The 23378-nt window shown below is 43.3% G+C and overlaps 1 protein-coding gene across 1 annotated transcript; it reads left to right on the top strand.

Annotated features, from left to right (window-relative positions):
- Positions 1 to 362: 362 nt before the first annotated feature.
- COG7 (component of oligomeric golgi complex 7) lies at positions 363 to 23356 on the top strand. Its single transcript, XM_082490622.1, has 17 exons — positions 363 to 702; positions 1282 to 1430; positions 1942 to 2058; positions 2241 to 2409; positions 4297 to 4379; positions 5157 to 5279; positions 8122 to 8320; positions 10393 to 10520; positions 11130 to 11284; positions 13137 to 13253; positions 13772 to 13837; positions 14608 to 14794; positions 15810 to 15950; positions 16408 to 16491; positions 18438 to 18552; positions 20879 to 21022; positions 22558 to 23356. The coding sequence occupies exons 1-17, from the start codon at positions 537 to 539 to the stop codon at positions 22722 to 22724; spliced, it is 2310 nt and encodes a 769-aa protein (XP_082346748.1). The 5' UTR covers positions 363 to 536; the 3' UTR covers positions 22725 to 23356.
- The last annotated feature ends 22 nt before the right edge of the window (positions 23357 to 23378 follow it).

The following is a 23378-nucleotide window of genomic DNA, read 5'->3' as shown; positions in this document are numbered from 1 at the left end:
ATGGAGTGAAGGGTGTAAGTAGCGGGTGTGCTTGGGGAGCACGAGCGCTCAGCTCATCTACCCCCAGAGGGTCTGGGAGACCCTTCCACAACTCCGGCCATCGGCCCTGGCCACTCCAGCCGTTATTTCGGTGCTAGTTTGCCCTGCATTGGGACCACCCGCTATTTTTTTCTCCACAGACCCCGTTGAGGGTCGCGTCTGTCCGCCGTTAACCCGCCGCCTCAGCCGCGTGGCGGCTAGGCCGCTCCGGGCGGAAAACAGGCCCCGCGGCCTCCGTTCCGGCTTCCCCGCCGTCGCCGATCCGGCCGAGCTTCTCCGCCGCCGTCGGCCCGGCCCTGCCCCGCCCTGTTGGGCGGGGCAGGGCCGGGCCGACGGCGGCGGAGAAGCTCGGCCGGCCCCGCGGAACGGAGGCCGCCCTCAGCGCCGCGGGTACGGTGGCCGGTAAGGGCCTGGCGGCAAGTTTCCGGGTTGACTGCGGGGCCGCGGCCTGTGGTGGGCCTGTCCCCGGTGGGTGCCCGCCGGCAGCGGCAGCGGCGATGGATTTCTCCAGGTTCCTTTCGGATGACTTTGAGGTGAAAAGCTGGGTAAACGCGGCCTTCCGGGCCGTGCAGCAAGAAGCTCCCGGGAAGGTGGATGCCCACGCCGCTACCCTGGTGATGAAGTTGCAGCTCTTCATCCAGGAGGTCAATAACGCCGTGGAAGGTGAGGTGGTCCGCGGGGCTCCATCGCCAGGTGCCCTGTCCCTTTGCGGACTTGTAAACGTGTCGGGCTGGATCCGTCGTGGGTTTTGTTACTTCAGTTATCCTTTCCTCCTGCTGTAGTACTGGCTGGTGCACTTCTGTAATCTCTGTGTCCTGACAGATCGGTTCTAAACGCTGAGAAACAGCTGCCCCTGCCAGGGGAGGTTTAGATTGGATATCAGGAAAAATTTCTTTCCCAAAAGGGTTGTCAGGCATGGGAACAGGCTGCCCAGGGAAGTGGTGGAGTCACCATCCCTGGAGGTATTTAAAAGATGTGTAGATGTTGTGCTTAGGGACGTGGTTTAGTGGTGGACTTGGCAGTGTTAGGTTAATAGTTGGACTCAATGATTTTAAAGGTCTTTTCCAACCTAAATGGTTCTATGATGAAGTACATATTAAAACTTTAAAGATACAACTGAAGTTTTGTTGTTTGGTGTTTTGCTTTGTTGCTTGTTATTTTTCCAAGTATTGAAGATTATATTCCCTCTTTGCTGCAAGGGTTCTCGGGCCCTCCTCACTGTGCTGCTTGGTGTTTCTGCAGAAACAAGCCATCAGGCTCTCCAGAACATGCCCAGAGTCCTCCGGGAAGTGGAAGTCTTGAAACAAGAGGCAACATTCCTCAAGGAGCAAATGATCCTTGTTAAAGAGGATATAAAGAAATTTGAAGAAGACACAGCACAGTCAATGCAGGTAGGTTCTTGTCTTACTTAGTGTTTATCTACAGCTTGTGAAATTGTGAAGTTTCCAGACTTGTTTGTATTAAACAATCTTGTGAACTCAAGATAGACAGAACCACTTCTTCTAATGTTAATAGCAGAAAAGTAGGCGTGACACAGACTACTGCAATATACATTTCCTGAGGAACAGCTGATCATGTTTCAAAGTTGCACTTACCTGATTGGGGACACTAATTTCTACCCAGATTTCTGCCCTGTTAGCTGGGGTGCGTAGCATTTTTCAGATAAAGTGGATACTAAAAGTACAAATCCAGAATTCAAACTTACTTTTTGATGTTTGACTTTGGAAACTGATTTAACATCTCTAGCTCTTTCAACCGACTCCTTCCTCCTTGTAACGACATAATCTTTTCACACATTTTTTTTAAATTCAAGCCAAAAATAATTCCTATAATAAATTTATGGCAGTCATCTTTTGTTTCAATGGGCAACATGATTTTTTTTTTTTCTTTTTTTTCCTTCAGGTGCTGGTAGAGATTGACCGAGTGAAATCTAGAATGCAGTTGGCTGCCGAGTCACTTCAGGAAGCAGACAAATGGAGCACGTTAAGTGCAGATATTGAAGAGACTCTTAAAACACAGGTAGGTACCTCATTATTCTTTTTGGTCTTTGTGCCTTCAGCTTTTCAAGGAAACTGTGTTTAAAAGGAGGTTTTTGAAGTGACTTTAAAACATGTACCTGTTTGTAAAATGTCATTATGAAACAGGTATTAATACTTTCTAAGGTCACGTTCAGTAACCAGGTTGCCTTTCCCTGGTGGCAGGATGTGCCTGTGATTTCGGCTAAACTAACAAGTATGCAGAGCAGCCTGGCTATGCTTGTGGATACACCAGATTACTCCGAGAAGTGCGTGCATCTTGAGGCTCTGAAGAACCGACTAGAGGCCATGGCCAGCCCTCAGATTGTTGCTGCTTTTAACTCCCAGTCTGTAGGTCAGTAACTCTTGGTGTTATTTACTATCAATGCAGAGTTTACTGTCTTTAAAAAGTAAAATGTGGCTTGGGTGGGGAGTTTATGTTCTGAAGGCGCCTGGTGCTGGGTTTTGTGCTTTTTCTAGTGGAGCCAGATGCCATGAAATGTTATGTGCTCCACAGCTGCCTGAGGTACAGTGCATCTTTGATGTTCCTACAGTTTGATGTACCTGTGGGCACTATAGGAATTAAGGAAAATGTGAGCTGGTTTTATAGGCCACGTAGATGGGTGAAATGGAGGTGCTGAGGCTGCCCTGCTGTCATAGTTTAGTTGTGCCATGGATGCTCTTCAAGTGGGAAGTGATGCTCAAGTAAGCAGAAGACCTCTGGTTTTGTGTCATCATAGGGCTACTGGGCATTTCTCCTACAGCTTGGTGTTGTAATCATGAAGAAAATTCGTTTGGAAATGTTCTGACTCCTACTACTTGTAAAAGCTGTTTTATAAACTCTCCTTTAGAAGATTTGATTTTTGGACTCTTCTTTGTGCTCCTCCTTCCTACTGTCACAGTGCTTCTGAAAAATACTTGTTCTAGTTGTTGCTTCTCGTCTGTGTGCACCTTGAGGTCCCAGTGAGAATCTGGGGCTGTGGTGCTTTTGCTGCACAGCGCTCTGTGGAGTTTTTGTCTACATAAAGGCAAGGCACCACAGTGCGTGACTGCAGACAGCTGGAGGGAGTGGAGGATGGAAGAAGCTCTATGTGCTGTGCTTCTAAAAGTGTGCTTAATCCTTTGCATAGATGTGTCTCTTCTCTGTCCGATTCCTTGTCTGGCTTTTCTTCTTTGCACAGCCTCCTTTTTTCTTGAACTGTGCTCATCACCTTCACCGTAGGTCCCATGCCTTTTTTCCACTGTTGCAGCGCGTTATCCTTTACAGGCAAATTCAAGACAAAGCATGATGTTTTGGAATATTTTCTCTGCTTAGGGTGAAAGTAAATTGAATATTCCTATGCTCTGTGAGTTCTCCACCAAAGAAGACATACAGGTGCAAGAAAGCTGCTGGCAGCAGGTCTACTGGTATGAGGTCCTTTGCTTGGGCATAGTGTTCAGAATAATTCACTTTAAGCACTATTTGCCTTTTCTTTCAGAATCTGTTCTGGGCACGTGGAGACATGGGCTTTTTTCCCATTGAAGAGAATTTCTCTGTTTACTTTGAAGTCATGTTTTTTCCTGAAGTCCAGCTCCCATAAATGTAATACAAGTCCATAAACATATCCCCAGAGAGTCTGTATTCTTTGACTTCCACAGACGAAGAACACTTCAAGTTACTTAGTGTTCTAGTTTATCTGCCTTCTGGGTCCTGTTTGAAAAACAAGGTCTCATTACCAATTTCTCTAAGCCCAGATGTATTTTGTGGATAGAACTATAGTTGTCCACCTTACAGTACAAAACAGACTTTTGAGGAACTTGGATTTCAAAGCTTTGTGTAAGAGCTAACTGTGCCATTAGTCAGTCTTGAGGCAGCTACCTTAGGTATCATTTTGAGGAGTTCTGAAAGTAAAGCTGAGGACTTTGTGAGGTATGTTCTAGCTTTGTAGATAGCGGCTTGTTTCTGGAAAATAATTATTTCCTTCTAGGAATTGCTCTGGTTTTATCTGTCTTTAATACTAGATACATTTGCTGGTTAAGAAGTTAAATTCTTTCCTTGTGTCTCCTACCTATTCTTCTTCGAGTGTGGGTTTTTGGCCAGTTCTGTTCGTATATGAGAAGATAAGCAAAAAGGTGAAAGTGTGTCTTTCTGTATAGGCCATTGTGCATACTCCCTTAAAAGAGGAATTCTCTTGCTCAGTTAGACTGATGTCTCACCCTCAGCTTTGCGACTGTTGACTGTCTATTATTTTGTTTTGTTTAGATCAGGCAAAAACGTTTGTTAAAGTCTTCACTGAAATTGATCGGATGCCCCAGCTTCTTGCTTATTATTATAAATGTCACAAGGTAAGGATTTTGATAATAATTTAATATGAAGGAATAAAAATTTGAATTCTTGCTTGGCGTGGACTGTAGGGGGAGCTGCTACATCATGTATTTTACCTTTCCTGTTCGGAGGATGGAACCTGTTCTTTTCCAGGTTTCATTCTCTGACTTCTCTTTCTGGCTCTTAACAGCTTTGGTTACCCCCTGTGTCTCAAGAGTAATGCTGCTTTCAGGGCTTTGTGTTCGTTCCTGCAATAGACATAGGATATGTGCGTTCTGCTTGATTTCTCTGTGCCTTATAGTTTTGCTTTGCTTTTCTTGGATGTGGCTATGTCAGCAATGACTTTATTGCTGCAACTTGCCAGCTGCTGACTTCTGTAAACTCTTTTCAGGTAAGATTAAAAGTTGGAATTCCAGACAGTTCTGTAGCCATAACCTGATCCTCAGATTTCCCTCATGACTGTGACTTTTGAGGATTAAGTTCAAGGCTAGGGCTTGCCAAGTATTTCAACTATGATGTGGGGGTATCAGTTACAGTCTCATTTTATGAGTAAAATACCAATGTTAATTAAATCTTTGAATGAACTAATAAGCCTCTAGCTTCATGCTGAAAGTCTTTTCCTTCTGTGGTGCTGAATTATAGCAAAATGTTGTGTTGAAATCTGGAGAGAGGAGCGAGGGTGGGCATTGTGTTTTAGTGAAGGTGCTTTGCATGGGAAGTTCTTGGTTTGAAATAACAAAATCTAGATCTGTGGACTGTCAGTTCTCCTCTTAGAACGGTTGTTATTTCCCCTGCAGGTGCAGCTGGTGGCAGTGTGGCAGGATCTTTGCCAAAGTGACTTAAGCTTAAATCGCCAGTTGACTGAACTGTATGACACACTCCTTGGGACCTGGCACTCACAACTTCAGTGGGCAACACAGGTGCAGTGACTGTTTAGTATTGGTGCAGCGTATGGGAGAGGATGAGATTGAGCACGCTCTCATTAAGCTCAGAATAGTTAATTGGTGCTCACTCTTTGAGTTATAGTCTGTGCCTTATCAATGCAGGACAGGGTTTGCAAACTACCTCCTGTTTCTTGTCCAGCTCTTGAAGACAAGATTTGATTTCTGCTGTTCTACCAATAGCAAGGTTGCTGTGTTATTGACATTAAAGCTGCTCTATCACTTTCATCTGTATCTTAAGTTAAATCTAATTTGTTGGTGTTGCAAATGTGTTCTGTTGCAAGACATTTGAAATGCCTGGATTGCTTTATCACTTGGCCTGGAGGAAGCCCTCAAGGTCATATTGGACTGATTCATGTCGCTCTCTGTAAGGTATCTGCGGGCTTCTGCTATCACCCCTTGGAGTCTGCATACTTGTTTTTCCTGCCAAGAATAATGTAGGATCCAAAAAAGTTATTGTCTTTTAGTGAAATGAAGAAATAAGTTCATATTGTTGAGCCTGTAAGAGTTTTTCATCCATGAAGGGTAAGAGATTCTTATCTTCATGTTACTAAGCGTCGTGCAAGTGCTAGACCTGTACTGCAAAGGAGCTCAGTGTTTCCTTGAAATGTATTTTTTCTGCCTAATGATTCGATGTGAATTACAGGTCAGATGTCAGCTTACATTCTAGAGATATTCTTTGAATTGGAGATTGTGAAAGAGAAATGGCACATGGGATAAAGCTCGTGTCACTCAATCTCCTGTGTTGGTTCTGCTTTCTGAAGAATTCTTGGACCTTTTTCATGCTATTCAGTATCCATGGAGACATTGCTGCAGGAGACTTGTGGTGATCCCAGCTTTCAAAGCAAATGAGCAAGAATAGCAGACAAAAAAGTCACAATAAAAGGCTGTAACACACTTTATGCTAGTGGAATTGATCAAGTTCTCAGCTGATTTGTCTTTCTAGCCTTTCCAGTACTGACTTCTGCCTAGCTGACCAGTAATTTGGCTTGTGATGTAGTACTATTGCTTCCTATTTTACTGATACATGTGTTTTGTCCCAACAAACCCATGTAAATGGAGTGCTCTGTTTTCAAATGCCCTTTTCTGCCAGGTGTTTTTTTTAATGACTCTAGTGCCTGTATTCTGCTGAATTCATTTTTTGATGTGTACCTGTCTTCTAGTTTCCTGGTTGCTGTATTCAAAGCACAGTTTCAACAGTAATAAAATATGTATTGGATAGAGTGTACCATCAGCAAGTTTGCTGATGACACAAAACTGGGAGGAGTGGCTGACACGCCAGAAGGCTGTGCCGCCTTACAGTGTGACCTGGACTGCCTGGAGAGTTGGGCAGAGAGAAACCTTATGAAATTCAACAAGTGTAGGGTACTGCACCTGGGGAGGAATAACCCCATGCATTAGTGCAGGTTGGGGGCTGACCTCCTGGAGAGCAGCTCTGTGGAAAGGGACCTGGGAGTCCTGGTGGACAAGAGGATGACCATGAGCCAGCAATGTGCCCTGGTGGCCAAGGCGGCCAATGGCATCCTGGGGTGCATAGGGAAGAGTGTGGCCAGCAGGTCGAGGGAGGTCATCCTCCCCCTCTACTCTGCCCTGGTGAGGCCGCATCTGGAGTACTGTGTCCAGTTCTGGGCTCCCCAGTTGAAGAAAGAAAGGGATCTTCTGGAGAGGGTCCAGCAAAGGGCTAGAAAGATGATTAGGGGATTGGAACATCTGTCTTATGAGGAAAGGCTGAGGGACTTGGGTCTTTTTAGTCTAGAGAAAAGAAGGCTGAGGAGGGATCTTATTAATGCTTATAAATACTTAAAGGGAGGGTGCCAGGGGGATGGGAGGAGTCTTTCTTCAGTGGTGCCCAGTGATAGGATGAGAGGTAATGGGCACAAACTTGAACATAGGAAGTTCCATCTTAACATGAGGAGGAACTTCTTTACTTTGAAGGTGGCAGCGCACTGGCACAGGCTGCCCAGAGAGGTTGTGGAGTCTCCCACTCTGGAGACATTCAAAACCCGCCTGGATACTGTCCTGTGCCACTGCTGTAGGTGCCCCTGCTCTGGCAGGGGGGTTGGACTAGATGATCTCCAGAGGTCCCTTCCAACCCTGACCATTCTGTGATTCTATGACCTAGATTTCTGTAATCGGGCTGTCCTGCATGCTAGGTCAGCGAGGTTCTTGCAGTCTTAGCAGACCTCTTTTGGTTTTTTTACCCCTTGTGAAGTTTTTCAAATTTGTTTTTGTTCCCTTTTGGTTGGGAGCTCATGCCATCTGAGGAATCTGTGATCTGGTTAGCGTACAAAATGTCATCTTCTTGATCTCTGTATCACCATCTTTCACCAATAGGTAATTTTATATTAATTATTTAATAGAAAGAAGCACACACCCAGCACAGTTTTCTGTGAAAGAGTCCAGGTCGGGCTGCTGCTGCTTTCTCTACCAACTCTTTGCTCCCTGCTTATGGCAGCCTGCCTCTCTGCTGACACCATTTGCAAACCCGTCTGTTCTGCCTCTTCTGTCCCTCTGTTTCTGGAGCCCAGGTCTCTGTGGCAAGGGCATAAGGGATACTACAGTGGGCACGATTGCCCCTGGGAAGTGGTGCTGCATGTGTGAAGGCTGCTTCTGCCAGCAGGGTAGCAGCATGTGTTCAGGAGGGCGAAGGTATCTGGATGGGCAGGACCTGCTCAGTTTAGAGTGGGACAGTTTGTCAGAATCTTTGCTGAGATGGTCATAGGTGGTTTGTACATTATGGGGCTCTCTCTGGAAGCTGTCTGCTGCCTGTCATCTTCCTCTGAGATAAACTGCTTTTGCTAATAGCTTTGTGTTACCACAGGTTTTCAAGAACCCCCATGAAATTGTGACTGTACTGTTGATTCAAACTCTGGGAGCATTGGTACCTTCCATCCCAGTCTGCCTCAGCACTGCCATGGAGAGAACAGGCCAAGAAACCAAGCTGAATAAGCTGCTGGAGCTCTATGATGCCACCATCCACTTTGCAAAAGGGCTGGAAGTAGCAATGCTGCCAAACCTGAGTAAGGCTTTTGCACTGAATTTTGTCATTCTGTTCTGTCAACTCCTTTGTAAAGTTCCATTGTGGGATTTTGTTTAGTTTTACATGGAGGGAGGGATTATCTCTTCTACAGTATTGACCAGTTACCTGGTATTTGCACCTTTATGTGTGTGTATATATCTTACACTAAAGATATTGACACAATACTGAATGAGTTTACTGAAGCAGAGCTGTTCTGAGCATGCTTGCTGTCTAGAGTAAATAATATTTAGCACTTTTCCTTTTACAAGCATTAGTATTTCTTCTGTCTAATGGATGAGGAAATGTCTGTAGGGAAGCTATCTGTAAAACCCATTGCGAAAGATTACTAAAGCATAAAAGTCAAGGAGTTTCCTGAAATTAAGTCACACCTTACTAAACAAGAGAAAACCTACTTGAAAGCTGTGTCTGTTGGATTCTTAATTTTTATTTTGTAGTTTTCCTGTTGCTACTGGCTTATGTTTTAATCAAATGAAAATGCAGGGCCAAACATCGTTTCTGAACTGTTGGTAGTTTATTCCTCAGTAGCGTCCTCGGTGTTTGAATCGAAATATAACCTGTGCTTTCCTTATCCTTTGACGTTTGTCATCTCATTTTGGTCATGACTTGATGAATAGTTCCCACAAACCACAAAGTAGTGCGGTGCTGTGTTTACATAGGTTTATGCCTGACTTGAACTGTTGTCTATTTATACTCTTTTATTAATCCGGTAGGGCCCCTTCAAAGACTGGGTATGGGAAAATCCTAAATTAAAGCTAATGGAACATTCCTAATGCTGTGTTTCCTGTGTTTGGTTCCTCATAACATTGTATTGAGCTATTTAAACCCAGATTCTTACTTGATTATGATTATTGGGCAATTTCAGGGAGTATGACTGTCATTGTATCTGTTTTTGTTGTCTTTGTGATTGCATACTCCTGTCAGTCATTTTCTATCCTTGGCTTAGCTTAATTTGTGTTTCGTAATAGCAGTGATTAAAAAGAACTTGGAAAAATGATGTCAAATTCTAGAATATTATGGACTAGGAAGACAGCTACTGAACTGTTATCTGACTGTGTTTTAAAAAAAATTTTTATTTCCCTCTCTTTTGCTGTGGGATAAGATGTTTGGGAAGAGAAATATCTCAAGAATGGAAGGGCCAGATGACTCAGCAGAACAGGGTCAAACCAGTTCCTACATATGTGTATGTGAAGGAAGGGTTCAGTTATGATTCATAGGATAATTCAGCTTGAAAGGGACCTCGAGAGATGGTCTAGTCCAACCTCCTGCTCCAAGCAAGGTCTGCTATGAGTTCAGACCATCTTGCTCAGGGTATCGTCCAGTCTGATCTTGAAAATGTCCAAGCATGGAGATAGCACAGACTTTGGACAACCTGCACCATTGCTTCTCTGTCCTTAGGGCGTAAAAGCTTTTTCTTAAATCTGGGATTCAAAGTAATTCTGGTTTGCTGCTAGTTTGAGTTTGGCAGAACTTCTCAATAACAGCTAGTGTCCAGTTCTGATTTGAAAAATAATCATTCAGACCTTTTTTTCTGTTTGGGTTTGCAGCTCCCTGCTCAACACAATGGCACTGAGATGGTTCATGGTTCGTGTTCAGCTCTGGTTGATGAACACCATGAAGCAGTGGTGCTAAGTGAATTGAGTTATTTTAAGTATGAACCAGGCTTTCTGATAAATGAAGATTGCCCCTGTTTTAAATTGTGGGAGTAATGTGTTTCACTTCTCAGATGGTTTCAGTACCTTCCTTCTACTGTAGGCTGGAATGTTTAATAGATTTTTGTCACCCAGGCTGTTTTGGAGCAGTGAGTGATAATTTTCTTGAGGCACTTGTTGAGGTGGAACATCTTGGTTTTAGGAAGCAGGTAGAGATAATAACCTTGTTTTTGAAAAAATGAAAAAAAATAAAATCTGTGCACTTAGGACTTAAAGCTGTTGGGCAACATTCCAAGCCTGTGTAGGCAGCATGCTCTAATTGAAGAACTACTGCATGTTGCTTCAAATAGGTTTTTAGTAGCATGTTCGTCTCTTTGTAGACTAAACATCTGATTCTTTGTAGAGGAGCAGAATCTGGTGAAAGTGATGGAACTGGTGGAAGCGGTGTATGGTCCGTACAAGCCTTATCAACTTGAGTATGGAGACCTGGAAGAAGAAAATCTCCTCATTCAGATCAGTGCAGTGCCTTTGGTAATGTAGCAGTCTTTGTTCAACTACACAGGGAGAGGCTTGAAGCATCTACTAAATACAAGGGTCTTTGCCATAGTTACTACTCTCTTTCCTCCTCTAGTGTTTTGTTTTTTTTTTTTTAGTGTTTCCTGTTTGTGGTATATTTTGATACTGTTAAGTAAATTTTGTTTAAGAAATAAAGTTAATTTCAGCGGCACTGTCAGGTTGGAGGTAATGCCTTTCTTCTGCTCCTTCACCTGGTAACTGGCACTGTGTGCATCGGCTGGAGAAAGACTTTCCCAAAATATTACTATAAACCAAGAACCTGCTTCAAGTTCCATAGAATTTATTAAGAGCAAGACTAGGGGGAGGAAAGTCCTTTTTTGTGGAAGATTCTGTTGTTGACAGAACTGGTTTTCCTTGAAGACTTGGTAAACATAAGATTTGTCAGCCTGACTGTTATTAACAGTCACTGTGCAGGAGGGTGGAAGCAACCAGCATTGTTCTCCCTTAAATGTGTCACAGGATTGGAGGATGCTGAGAGAACGACGTGTTACACGAGGTGTCTTTAATGCCTGGATACTCACTAAAAGAAGAGTCAGGCTCAACTTTGTTGTTGTTGTTATTTAGGAGCATTGGGAAGTAATTGACTGTGTCCAGGAACTGAACCATTCAGTCAACAAACTCTTCATTCTGGCTTCTGGAGCCATCGACAACTGCATTAAACTCACTGATGGACTGGGAGTGTGTGGGCTCCTTAAGGCCCTGAAAGCTCTGTTCACAAAGTAAGGTGCTTTTAGTTACACTGCTGCATTTATCGTAATGGAGTAGCAAGTATTTGGTTTGCAGTCTAGGAATTTGTACTTTATGAAAAACAGTTGAGAGCGGAAAGTATCTATAACTGTAATATGAATCATCTGATATCCCCTCCTACCACTTCATTCAGGCAGTAACTGTTTCTTAGGGGGAAAATGAAGCTTTTTATGGCTATATGGCAGACTTTTCTCAGCTGTTTTCTGTTCTGGTTGGACTGAATTTTCATTTTTAATAATACTTTTGGAGTGGAAAATGTTTCCCAAAACAGAATAAGACAAAGACAAATTAGGCTGATGAAAGTAGAACTCCCTGGGGAAATATATACTTACTGGGACAAGTGACCTAGTGACCTCACATTCAGAATCTACCTGTAAGTGTGAGATACCATAGTGAGTGAGGTTCACTATAAGTTCTTGTCTTAAAGTATCACTGACACTGACAACAGGATGACCATGAGCCAGCAATGTGCCCTGGTGGCCAAGGCGGCCAATGGCATCCTGGGGTGCATAGGGAAGAGTGTGGCCAGCAGGTCGAGGGAGGTCATCCTCCCCCTCTACTCTGCCCTGGTGAGGCTGCATCGGGAGTACTGTGTCCAGTTCTGGGCTCCCCAGTTGAAGAAAGAAAGGGATCTTCTGGAGAGGGTCCAGCAAAGGGCTAGAAAGATGATTAGGGGATTGGAACATCTGTCTTATGAGGAAAGGCTGAGGGACTTGGGTCTTTTTAGTCTAGAGAAAAGAAGGCTGAGGAGGGATCTTATTAATGCTTATAAATACTTAAAGGGAGGGTGCCAGGGGGATGGGAGGAGTCTTTCTTCAGTGGTGCCCAGTGATAGGATGAGAGGTAATGGGCACAAACTTGAACATAGGAAGTTCCATCTTAACATGAGGAGGAACTTCTTTACTTTGAGGGTGGCAGCGCACTGGCACAGGCTGCCCAGAGAGGTTGTGGAGTCTCCCACTCTGGAGACATTCAAAACCCGCCTGGATACTGTCCTGTGCAACTGCTGTAGGTGCCCCTGCTCTGGCAGGGGGGTTGGACTAGATGATCTCCAGAGGTCCCTTCCAACCCTGACCATTCTGTAATTCTGTGACACTCCACTTAGATAGTATTCCAGTACTGGATACCTCCTTATCCTTTACTGATATTGAAAGAGCTGCTCACAAGCTATAAATTAAACTGTTACCTTGCTGCCCTGTGGGTAAGAAGGAAGAGGAAAGCACACTTCTCTGATCTCACCTTCTTTATAGGCAATTACATAGCAGTGTGCATGCCTCCAGCTTATGGGCATTATTTTTAAAAAAAAAAGGGGTGGGTGAAAACAAAATGTTCTCCTTTTTATCCATGTTCTCATCTGGGGAGTAGCTGAGAAAACAAATTCATGAGATTGTTGTCACTGTGTTCCTGGAGTAAGAGCCAAGTGATGTTGTAGTAGCAGTAGCCTTATAAACTTTTTCTGGTCTTCCCTAGGAGACATGATTAGTGTAGTGATAACAAAAATGCCTTACTCCTACCTTTGCATGGGAGTGGAGAGTTCCTAGTAACCCATACGCAGCAAATTGAAGTAGCCACACAGTATCTGTCACTCTTAAGTTTCTCCCTGTCTTCTAGTGTAGGCTTGAGTGGACTGTACCTGATCAGTTCTTCATATCCACGTGTTTGGACTGGAACAACAGTGTCTCTTCTGAACTCCTTTTAATATTTCTGGTTCTTATTTGGCCCTTGTAGAGCACTGAATGAGCAAATCACGGGACATGTAGTTATGCTGCTCTCCAACCTATTCTTTTATGCTCGTGCTTATCTCTTCTCCATTTCTCATTTCAGGTATACATCTGACTTTACAAATACATTGCAGTCTATAAGAAAGAAATGTAAACTGGATGATGTGCTATCAGATTCCCTTTTCCAGGAGGACTGGACTGCATTCCAAAACTCTGTCCGGTAAAGACGATTTTTTTGCTCAGCTCAGAACTGATTTTTGTATCAAAGTTGGAAGGGAATTACTTGGGGTCAGTTTACACAAGTTCTCAGTGCAGAATGCAGGGCTATACCCACTTAGCTGCAGCACTGCTGGGACCATTAGTGTTAGTGACTGGGTTTCAGGTTGCTGCTGGCACAGAAAGTGCTGTCTTTCCCCACCCTGTCTGGAGCAAGACTGCATGTCATATCACTTGAACTATCAGAAGCTCTTAGAATTTTTCCCAATGACACTGAGCTGGCCATAGCCATGATGACAAGAAGTAGCATGTGGATGAGGCTGTTGGGCAGAAAAAATCAGTATGTTATCAAATGGATGCAAATTAAGTCTTGACAGATGTGTCCCCTGTGGGCTGGTTATTGCATTTTGTAATTACATTACACATGTCTGAGATGGGTTGTCCACAGCAGGGTGGGGGCGAGTGTCTGGCATTATCTGCCTCAAATCTCACAACATGTGTTTTTGTCTTGTTCTTTCCCAGGATAATTACTACTTGTGGTGAGCTCCTTCGTCAGTGTGGAGACTTTGAGCAGCAACTGGCCAACAGGTAAATGTTGCTGAACTTAATTCATGAGCTGTCAACATAGGTACCAGGTTGAGAGAAAACAAACCCCAGGGTGCTTTCGTTGCATAGACCATGAAGGGAAAGCAGAGCCGCTGTGATTTCCCCTCACTGCCCCTCCCCGTCTTCTGAAATGTCAGAGATGGGTCACAGACTGTTCCACTCAGTCGTGTGCCCTAAGACAGTCACAAGAATCCTTTTTCTTGGATACTTGGCTGAGCATCAAATGGACTGCCAGATTGGGGTCAGGAGGGAATTTTCCACCAGATCAAATTGGCAAGATTCTCACCCCCCGTGTGACATGGGGCATGAATCATTTGCTGAAATGAATCTAGGTGTGCCTTAACTGATCGATTCCTTGTAACTTGAGGAGCGTCAAGCACAGGCAGCACGTAGATCTTTTGTTGCTTGTAAGCAGTACGCTGTTCGGCCTATTGTACAATGAAATGCTTTAGTCTGACTTGAGTGCCTGTGCTTTGTGTAGGACACAGTCACCTGCAGTGCACAGGAGGCTGGGTTTGTTCCATATTTGCTCGACGTTCTGAGAGCACAATCCTCTCTTTTTCATCTCACTATTTTTGCAGGTTTTGAGTTAAACAGTAGATGTGAGAGTAGGCTGTAATTAGTGTCTCCTACCAATGAATACTCTTTCCCTTGAAGTAACATAAAGGTAGCATTGGTCCTTGGATCAACATGAGAGCAACAGTGCTGATTTCGGAGGATTTCACTGGTGACTTTTGTGTACTTATTTTCAGGATTTTATCAACTGCTGGGAAGTATCTCTCGGACTCCTACAGCCCTTGTAGTTTTTCTGGCTTTCAGGATACCAGTTCTGTAGAAAAGAAGAGCTCTGTAAAGAATCCCTGGCAGGAATACAATTATCTTTTGAAGGAGAATCCGTCCGAGTATGCCAGCCTTATGGAAACGCTTTACACTCTAAAGGTAGCTTTGGTGCCTGGGAGAGCCTGCCTCTATCACAGGATGCTGTTTGGCCCACATTTGGTAGATGAGACCTGGATTCCCCCTACAGCCTGATTACGTTTCATCCTGAGCTGTAGCCTTTTGATGGGCTGTGTTCCAAGTCTTCCACAGAGACACCGATTGATCCGCTGAGAGATGAAATGTCCAAACCCAGGAAGTCTGGGCTCATTCCATCTCTCCCCAGATCCTGGCTGTGTTTTGTGAACATGCCCTTATCAGTTCAGGCGAGGGAGATTTTGTTGCAGAAAGCATTGGGAAGATTGTGTTGGAGCCATCTCAAATTCTGGAGCCCGCATACTGGCTTCTAAAGACTTTTTTTTGCCATTTAACGCTCTGCTGCCCTATCCATTCTGAAATATAATTCTACAAGATCATTCATGCATGCATCTGTGAACAGGGTAGAATGACTTTAGTTATCTTGTGGATCTAAGCTATATTTGCCATCGTTGGTCACATGTAGTAGTGAAGTCAAGGTTATGAGTTCTGTCTCTTATTTCCTCAGAATGTTTTGATTTCTTCTGCACTTCTTTTACCTGCAACTTGTGCAGCTCTGCTTTCAGTGTTAAACATTTGACTTTAAACCTTTGCTAAATAGTCAAGTTCCATAGGTACCCTTCATGTAAAACTTCTGCTTAATTCCATGCAGGGAATCAGTTAGTTGTGCCCTTTGAGTAAAAAGGCAGTTTTGCTGTCTTCTATGCAAGTTTCTCAGTATCTAGCCTGTACGGTGCCTGGCATGGCCAGAATGAGATGCTGAATCTTTGTTCTATGTTTCAGGGAGCAGTGTGCGGTTTCCATCTTGAATAACTGTTTGGAATAGGGCATCCCAAAGGAAACAAGCTGTGCCATTGCAGAGGATAGCTCTTTTGTATTAGGGTGGCCTAATAAAACCTCTTTAAGAATGTTAACATAGATTCTCTGTGATCAGTTTAATGACTTCTGTGTGTAAATATTTTTCTGTGTCTCTGTGTGTTAGGAAAAAGGTACAAGTAACCACAACCTGTTGTCTTCATCTCGATCTGCCCTAAGCCGCCTCAACCAGCTGGCACACCACTTGGCTTTTGATTCTGTTTTTCTTCGCATCAAACAACAACTCTTACTCGTTTCAAAGATGGAGGTGAGTAATGGGTACATCAACCTGATCTGAACTGGCAAGGTTTACCCCTGGGATCCCGTAGGGTGGAGTACAAGGTTGCTCACCTTTCTCCTTTTCAGAATGTTTCCCTCTGGTATCACATTTCTTCCATGACCTACGGTCAGTGGAAGAGTTTACCTCCCTTCATCCACAGCATTTGCAACAGACAGTTATGTTTGCAAGCTCTGATGTTTGTTTGAGATGTTGCTTTTCTAACCTATGTGAGCACGTATTTCCCACAGGGAGCTGTGTGGAAAGGGGGTGTATGTTTTGGACCTGAGGGAGGATGAGGGTAGAAGTTTTCTCACCCTCTGTCTTCTGCTTTCTAGAAGTCCTTGGGTAGTCACAGTTCATGTTGCTGGGTGACCCCTTCCTAGAATACCAATAGACTTCATGCTCCAAAAAGTCATAGATTCTTTCTGCACTTTTTGCCTTACAGGGTTGGAACTCTGGTGGCATTGGTGAGACCTTGACAGATGACCTGCCAAACTTCAGCCTGACTCCTCTGGAATATATCAGCAATGTAAGAGCATGCAAGGGCAGTTACTAGAAGCTGGGGGAATCTCTTCTGTGTTTCCCCAATTTTTTGTAAAATCGTAGTATTTGTTAAAATTGTTATATGATGGTGATAGATGCCATCAGTGGTCCAGCCCTCATAAGTGGAGTTGTGCCATTTTTTGTAGCTTTTGTGAAATCCCTGTCAAGTTCTGGAGTAGCAAAAGAACATCGGGAGCTCAAGGAGAGGTTCTTCCCTACTGAACTGCACTGTTTACAGGGCTAACCCTCATAATGGGATGGGAAATGCCAACTTTTGTTTGTAGGGGTGAATACTGAGCATATCTCCATAATGCAGCCCATGTAGCCTAGAATTTCCTGCCATATGTATTGGAGTGTTTTAATCATACTGTGAAGTTAAAAAAGTCTTGAGCTCTTACCCTTGTAATCCCCATGTGACTCCCTGATTTCTCTTTCTGATGGAATAACAATGAAACCTTTCTGGCGGTGAGTTGTCTGAGTGGAAAGGGAGAGCGAACTGTTCTTTCCTTCTGACTAGGCCCTTCATACTCCAGTGCTGCTGAACAGCATTCACATTGCTCTCCTCTTCTTCTTGTTGGTGTTTCAAGTTGCTGCCAGATTTGCAGTTCAGATATTAATATTAGCTGCTATTAGTATCTCAATACAAAGTATAATTTGATAAGCAAATTTTTTATGGTACTATCATTCTGGGCATCAGACAGGGAATGGATTTTTCTAGGACAGGCTGCAACCAAAAGCTTTTAATATTTTGGTTTCCTCTGGTTTGTGGCCTACAGACTATTATACTCTGCTTTTAAAGCTTTAAAAAAGAAATGTATAGAAATAGGTAGTCAATCAATTTGTGGGATAATTTTATCATGGGTAGTTTGAATTTAGCTATCTGAGAGACTCTTACAAGGTTTAGAAAGCTCATGGGCAGTATATCATGTGAAACTTCAAGGAAAGGTTGCTACTGAATTTCTAAGTAGCTTTCTGATTAACACAGTTCACCAGGAGAGACGTGCATGGTTGGTAAAAGGCTGGATATGCTCTCCTGCCACTTTAATTGAAAGTTAAAACTGAGACGTATATGGTTGTTACTTGATTCTGTGAAGAGTCAAAGGACATTTCTGCCTGTCCAAGGCAAAGAGCAACTTTTCAGATACAAAGCATTTGTTTTCTGACATCTTTTCAGATCTATCCTTTGTCCTGCTGCTGAGTGATAGGTGGGCCAAGACTAAGCCACAGCTTTGTCTTGGGTAGTCTTGAAATAACACTGCTATATTGTATAGTAAAATGCAAAACTGATGTGGCAGTTGATGTGGCGTATGTGCTGTGTAGAAGAAAAGGCAGGTGATGTGAGCTCAGGAAAAAAGCTATTAATGAGCATGCTCCATAATGGGGAGGCAGAGTACTCTGAACTGTATCTGCATCTAGGAAGATTGTCTGTAGCAGCAGGTAATCACTTTATAAACAGTGTTGTATTTGTTGTATGCCTGAGGTTATGTAGCTCATGTGTGTGAATTTGTGATCATGGTCCCTTTTGGGGAGTAATACATTTCTGTAACTCATGATTATATTGTCACTTGAATCTGTGTTTCCTCTTCTGTGGTTTTGTTTGGTTCAGTCTCTTAGATTCTGCTCTAGAAAACAAATTGCTGGGAACACTCCAGAGATCAAAGATTTGCTTGGTGTAACAGTTCTCTCTACAGGTTTTTCTTAAGGTGATTGTTTCAATGGTTGGTTCTCTGACCTCATGAAAAATTACTTCTTGTACAAAGTATTAATGATGAGCAAGAGACAATTTGTTTCGAACAAATGTAGGTTACTGAGTTGCTGTCAAGCTCAGCTTTCTGCTTTCAGGTGTGGATTACTGCAGTTGACTCTCTTTCTCTAGCAAAGTAGTTGCTTCACATTTATTCAGTGACTCAGCTCTTTGTGCTTTTATTCTAGATTGGGCAATATATTATGTCACTTCCTCTTCACCTTGAGCCATTTGTCACTCAAGAGGATTCTGCTTTGGAACTGGCATTACATGCTGGAAAACTGCCTTACCCCCCTGAACAAGGTAGGGTGAAACTAAAGACTTGAGGTGTCTGGGGGAAAGCCTTCACATTTTGATACCTAGGTGTGATGTGTTAAAGTAACAAAGCTGTTTGTGATCCATTTCCTATCGTCTAGTCATGCTGTTTCTTCCAGGAGACTCTTGGTAATACCCAAGAGGAGTCTCAAAATAATGAGTAAAACTTTTTCAGTTTCATTCAAACTGGAAGCTTTAGCTTAGTCTATATAAGTTTAGCGTTCATTAAAACTGTGGTTTGGGGTGCAGATTCTGAAGTAGTATTGTTTCAGAGTTGGAGTCGTATTTAATATCCAAGGTGCAGGGAGTGAACAGGAGGTACCTGGGGTCAGTTCTCAAACTCTGAAGGGAACCGTTGAATCATCTAGCCTGAAAGACTTCTCAAGTTAGCTTTTGCGGCTTCTGCTCCTTATCAGCCTGTCCATTGGAGTACAGTCCACAGAGCGGCTTGGACTGTCTAACAGCTTGCTGAAGGGGGAGTCCTGCTCCAGCTTTGCACTCCTGCCCTCTCCTTTGTAGGAGAGGTTTCTGCATTCCATAGTAGGGCCGTTTCCATTCATTAACACCACAGAAAAGTGGTCATTTTTTCTTTTTTTGGGCTAGTTTCTCTCAAAAATATATCGATGAAGGGATTAAAATCAACTTCCTAAGAGGTCTACTATGCAATAGAGCTGGCGAGAATGCACAGCAAGGAATAGGCAGAGGAAGCTTGTGACCACATTTAGAAATGATGAGTTGTTAGGTTGTCTGACCCTCTTGTGTAACGTCCTCATCTACTGAAGAAAACAACCCTGCAGCAGTGATCATACAGTGTATTCTTATCCCCAGACAGTATCTAAGCTGGGATTCTTGCAACAACTTCTGCCAGGAGCTAATCTAGTATGAAGCTTTTCAGCTTCAGACCCTAGTGAAATCTGGAGAGAATGTCTTGTAAGCTTAATTTTGCACTAATCAGTTGTAGTATAAAATATGCGGTCCTTCATGACCTTGCTGAGAATCACAGCCCCTGAATTTGTTGCTAGAAAAAGAGGAGCCCTTGAGCTCCTTTTATCAGGAATAGACATTCGTTCTCAAGCAGGATAGTAATGATGTTTACTTGTAAACAACTTTTTCCTCTGCCTCTTTTTTTCTCTAAATCCAGGAAAAACTACTGTTACACCCTGTGTGGTGGGCTAACCTGTGCCCATCTGTGACAAAAGTTAGGAGCCCGTGGTCAGAAAATAGTCTGCTGTCTGTCTGGCTTTGGACAGGTTTTGCATCTTTGGGAATTTTTTAAGGGTTTGACCATGTTTCTAATCTCCATAGTCAGGTTCTTGCTCAGTAAGCACACAATTCTGGAATGCTGACCACTTCATTTAAGTTCTTTTTTCATCCTATATTAACTCCAGCTGAAAAATCATTAGAGCTCCACTGCTACTACCAGTGCCACCTGAGTCTTTAGTGATTCGATACCAGCTACAATGATTAAACCCTTCTGTGATGAAGGAAGTGCAGTGAGTGCTGATGGTGGCTGCTGAGACAGCTGTGGCCCAGGTGCCTCTTCAGAACTTTCTCCCCAGAATGCGTAGAGTTCTTTCTGCATGTTGTTCCTTAATTTCTTGCAGCAAGCTGAGTTTTGGCTCACATTCGTTCTTCAGATGGCTGTCCTTACCTGTTGTGTCATTAATCCTGCTGCAGTTAACAACAGTAGCTACATAATGCTTCCCAGCAGGCTGGCAGCGCGCCATGGTTTGCTGTGGTTAATCTCTTCTCGTGTTTATTTCCACTGACAATCAAGGAAGCGTAGAGCTTGGTATTTATAGTCTTCCTGTAGCCTTCTGAGAATACGCTCTTTAGTTTAGATTTTAGCATTAATTTGTCGTCTTAAAACACTTACATGTTTAACAGCTTGTTAATTTTCAAAACACTTATGAATACAGAATGCCTTTAGGGCTTGAAAAAAACACCTGTGAATCCTTGTCATTGCAGTAGTTTGTAAACTACTCCTGGAAGATGGTCCTATAGAACATGCCGGGCAGTGCCCCTGATCCCAGCCTGATCACCTGTCAGCCCTTTGGAAATGACTTAACCTGGAGAAGTAATAGAGGAGAAAGTAAAGTGTTTTGGGTCTTGTGCTAACTTTCAGTGTTGTATAGTATCAGGGAGGATATGTAACTGCTTTGATTACTCCAAACCAGCTGATAAACTCAGTTCTAATGAATACCTTATGTCTCGTTGAAGAAACAGTTACCCATTTATGAATTATGTTTTGTTACAAAACCAGAAAGTGCAGGTGAATGACATTACTGACAGCTAACGAGAATTTTCTGTCCAGGAGATGAATTACCTGAGCTGGACAACATGGCTGACTACTGGCTGGGCTCCATCGCCAGAGCTACGATGCAAACTTACTGCGAAGTCATCCTGCAAATACCAGAGCTCACAGTCCATTCGACGAAGCAGCTTGCCACAGACATTGGTAAGCTCAGTGCACGCATTATCCTGAGAACTGTTGCCCTAACACCTGGGCTCCTCTGTCATTACATTAGATTTGAAGAAACTACAGCCTGTGTTTCTCTAATCACGAGCGTGTTGATCTGATACCTGATATTGTGGAATGGTTCACAGCTTCTCTTTTGCGAAGTGTTCTGTCACATCCCTCTCTGAGGGAAGGGTGATGTTCCAATTGGTACTCCTGCTTCTTCACTGCTTCGTGCTTCTGACTGTGGAACTCAAAGTCCTTCTGAACTGAGAGGATTCCCTTACAAGCCAGTCTTAGCATGAAAGATCTGTATATAATCTTTTCAGGTGTGGCACTGCTGTTTCCCTTCTCATCGAGTGCCATGTACTGCCAGTATATGCCATGTAGGGGGTACACAGCACGTGCCAGTCCTGTTGGGAAGTGCTCCAGCAGATTACGAAGGGGAGAGCTGGTTGATTACTTCCATTCACTTGATAGCTGAAGTGTAGGAAAGATCAGTGAAAGGCCTTCTAAAAGTTGTTGTGGAGCACTTGACCAGTATCCTTTTTTACATAACCTATAGGATCAGCTCCCCTGCCCTGGTTAACTTGTTGTCCTGCTGCTCTGAAGGTGCTAGGTGACTAAAGTTCCTTTCAACATGGAGAAGCTTTCAGCAGCAAAGTGGGACATAGCTGACACATGCTGGTCATCTCTGCCTTCTCCCATGCCACGCAGAGTGACTGAGAGAGGACTGATGGAAGGTGCTGGGTAAGGTGTTTCTGCAGGACTCAATGATCTTAAAGGTCTTTTCCAACCTAAAGGATTCTATGATGTGGAGGAGATGGGTTTTTCTTATCCAAAACTGATGAAAGTGTCATCTCGAGACCACTACAGCTATTGTAAATGCCAGTTAGTCCTTTCCCTGCTGTAAGTCATGGATGCTGTCTTCCCCAGGCTTGAACTCAAAAATAAGGATACAGACAATGTCTCCTCCTCAGCTCACCTGAAAGTGTGCTTCAATGTCAGTGAACTCAGCCTGAATCTCTCCTTTTTTTTTTTTTTTTATTTTTGGCATTACTTAAAAACAAAGGAGTGGATTAGGGGCTGGTTGCTCAGCATACTCCCTGCCATCCTTAATTCTCCAACTGACTTTGAATCAGTGAGCTGGAACTCCCTCCTGCTTTGACAGCCGTTGACCTCTGCAGAACTTCCCAGCTTTATTGCAAGCCTTCTGCAAGTGTGATTGCGATCCTTTATGTGTGACCGTGGTGACTGACCGCCCCAAGGGTGTTGTGTGCAGATACTGAAACATGGCAGAATGTGTCTCAGTCCTCTGAACAAAACAGAAGGTTGTCTAAATTAGTGCACAGGAAGCCAAGAATACACATCAGTCAGTACAGTTAGATTCCAAACACACTGCCGTTGTCTGTGTTTTTAAGCCAGCAGTGACAGGATACTAGCTGTCATGAAGAATGCAGAATAACTTCCATTTGTGCAGTGTCTGTTCAGTGTCTGTTGCCTGTTTAAATACATGTTTATCCTTAATCTTACAGATTATCTAATAAACGTGATGGATGCCCTTGGCCTTCAGCCATCAAAAACACTGCAGAATATTGTAACTCTGTTGAAAGCAAAACCAGAGGACTACCGGCAAGCTGCAAAAAGTGTGCCGCGCAGAATGGCCAGCAGCATCGCAGCAATGAGAGGCCTGGAGTGTTAGCTGTGATGTCCTCCCTGCTGTGGGACACTCTTCAAGACTGAACTGTTTGAGTTGTTTTTATTTCCCTATAAACTTTGCGAGGACAGTGAAAATGTCTCTGGGAATTAGGGGAATTTATTTCTGAATAACTTTTAATAAATGTCTTTGTCTAGGAAAAGCTTGTTCCATTTTTCCATCTTTAGAAATGGGGAAATAAGTCCTACAGCCAAATTTACCAAAAACTTATCTGGATGACCTTGAGTAGGCTGAGCAGTACTGGCTCCCGACTAGAAATGTTCTGCTGGTTGCTGGAGAGTTCATGCTTCACGGCGGTGACATGACTGTCTTTTTCAGAAAACTTAATCAATTCTGAATCTAAAATTATGGGGTAGGTGCAACAAAGATCAACTGATTGGAAGCTCTTCTACCTGGAGGCAATCGTTATTGCTCAAGTCTGTCATTATTCACAAAGTCAAGACAGTCTCATCAATTAGTAGATGAGGTATGATCAAGCTCAACCCTGAGAATAAAACCAGTTTTGTAGGTTGTTCCTTGTGCAATTGATGTATTCTACTGAAAGCTGTGAAGTTTATAAGAAATTTAATGCAAGTGTTGTTTTCTTGTAAAATTTATTAAAGCTTGATATATAGATCTTTGTAAAACAACTTGTCCAGC

The sequence above is a fragment of the Vanellus vanellus genome (genome assembly GCF_965231255.1).
Source record: "Vanellus vanellus genome assembly, chromosome: 14".
In the NCBI taxonomy this organism is placed as follows: domain Eukaryota; kingdom Metazoa; phylum Chordata; class Aves; order Charadriiformes; family Charadriidae; genus Vanellus; species Vanellus vanellus.
The sequence above is the reverse complement of the archived record's forward strand: the minus strand, read 5'-3'. Positions and strand labels throughout refer to the sequence as shown.

What these genes read in the sequence shown, in the direction of transcription:
- COG7 (XM_082490622.1), top strand. Translation starts at nt 537, where the DNA reads ATGGATTTCTCCAGGTTCCTTTCGGATGACTTTGAGGTGAAAAGCTGG. An exon ending in AAGAGACTCTTAAAACACAG is followed by an intron (nt 2,059 to 2,240) that starts GTAGGTACCTCA and finishes CCCTGGTGGCAG; the next exon opens with GATGTGCCTGTGATTTCGGC. An exon ending in TACTCGTTTCAAAGATGGAG is followed by an intron (nt 15,951 to 16,407) that starts GTGAGTAATGGG and finishes TTTGCCTTACAG; the next exon opens with GGTTGGAACTCTGGTGGCAT.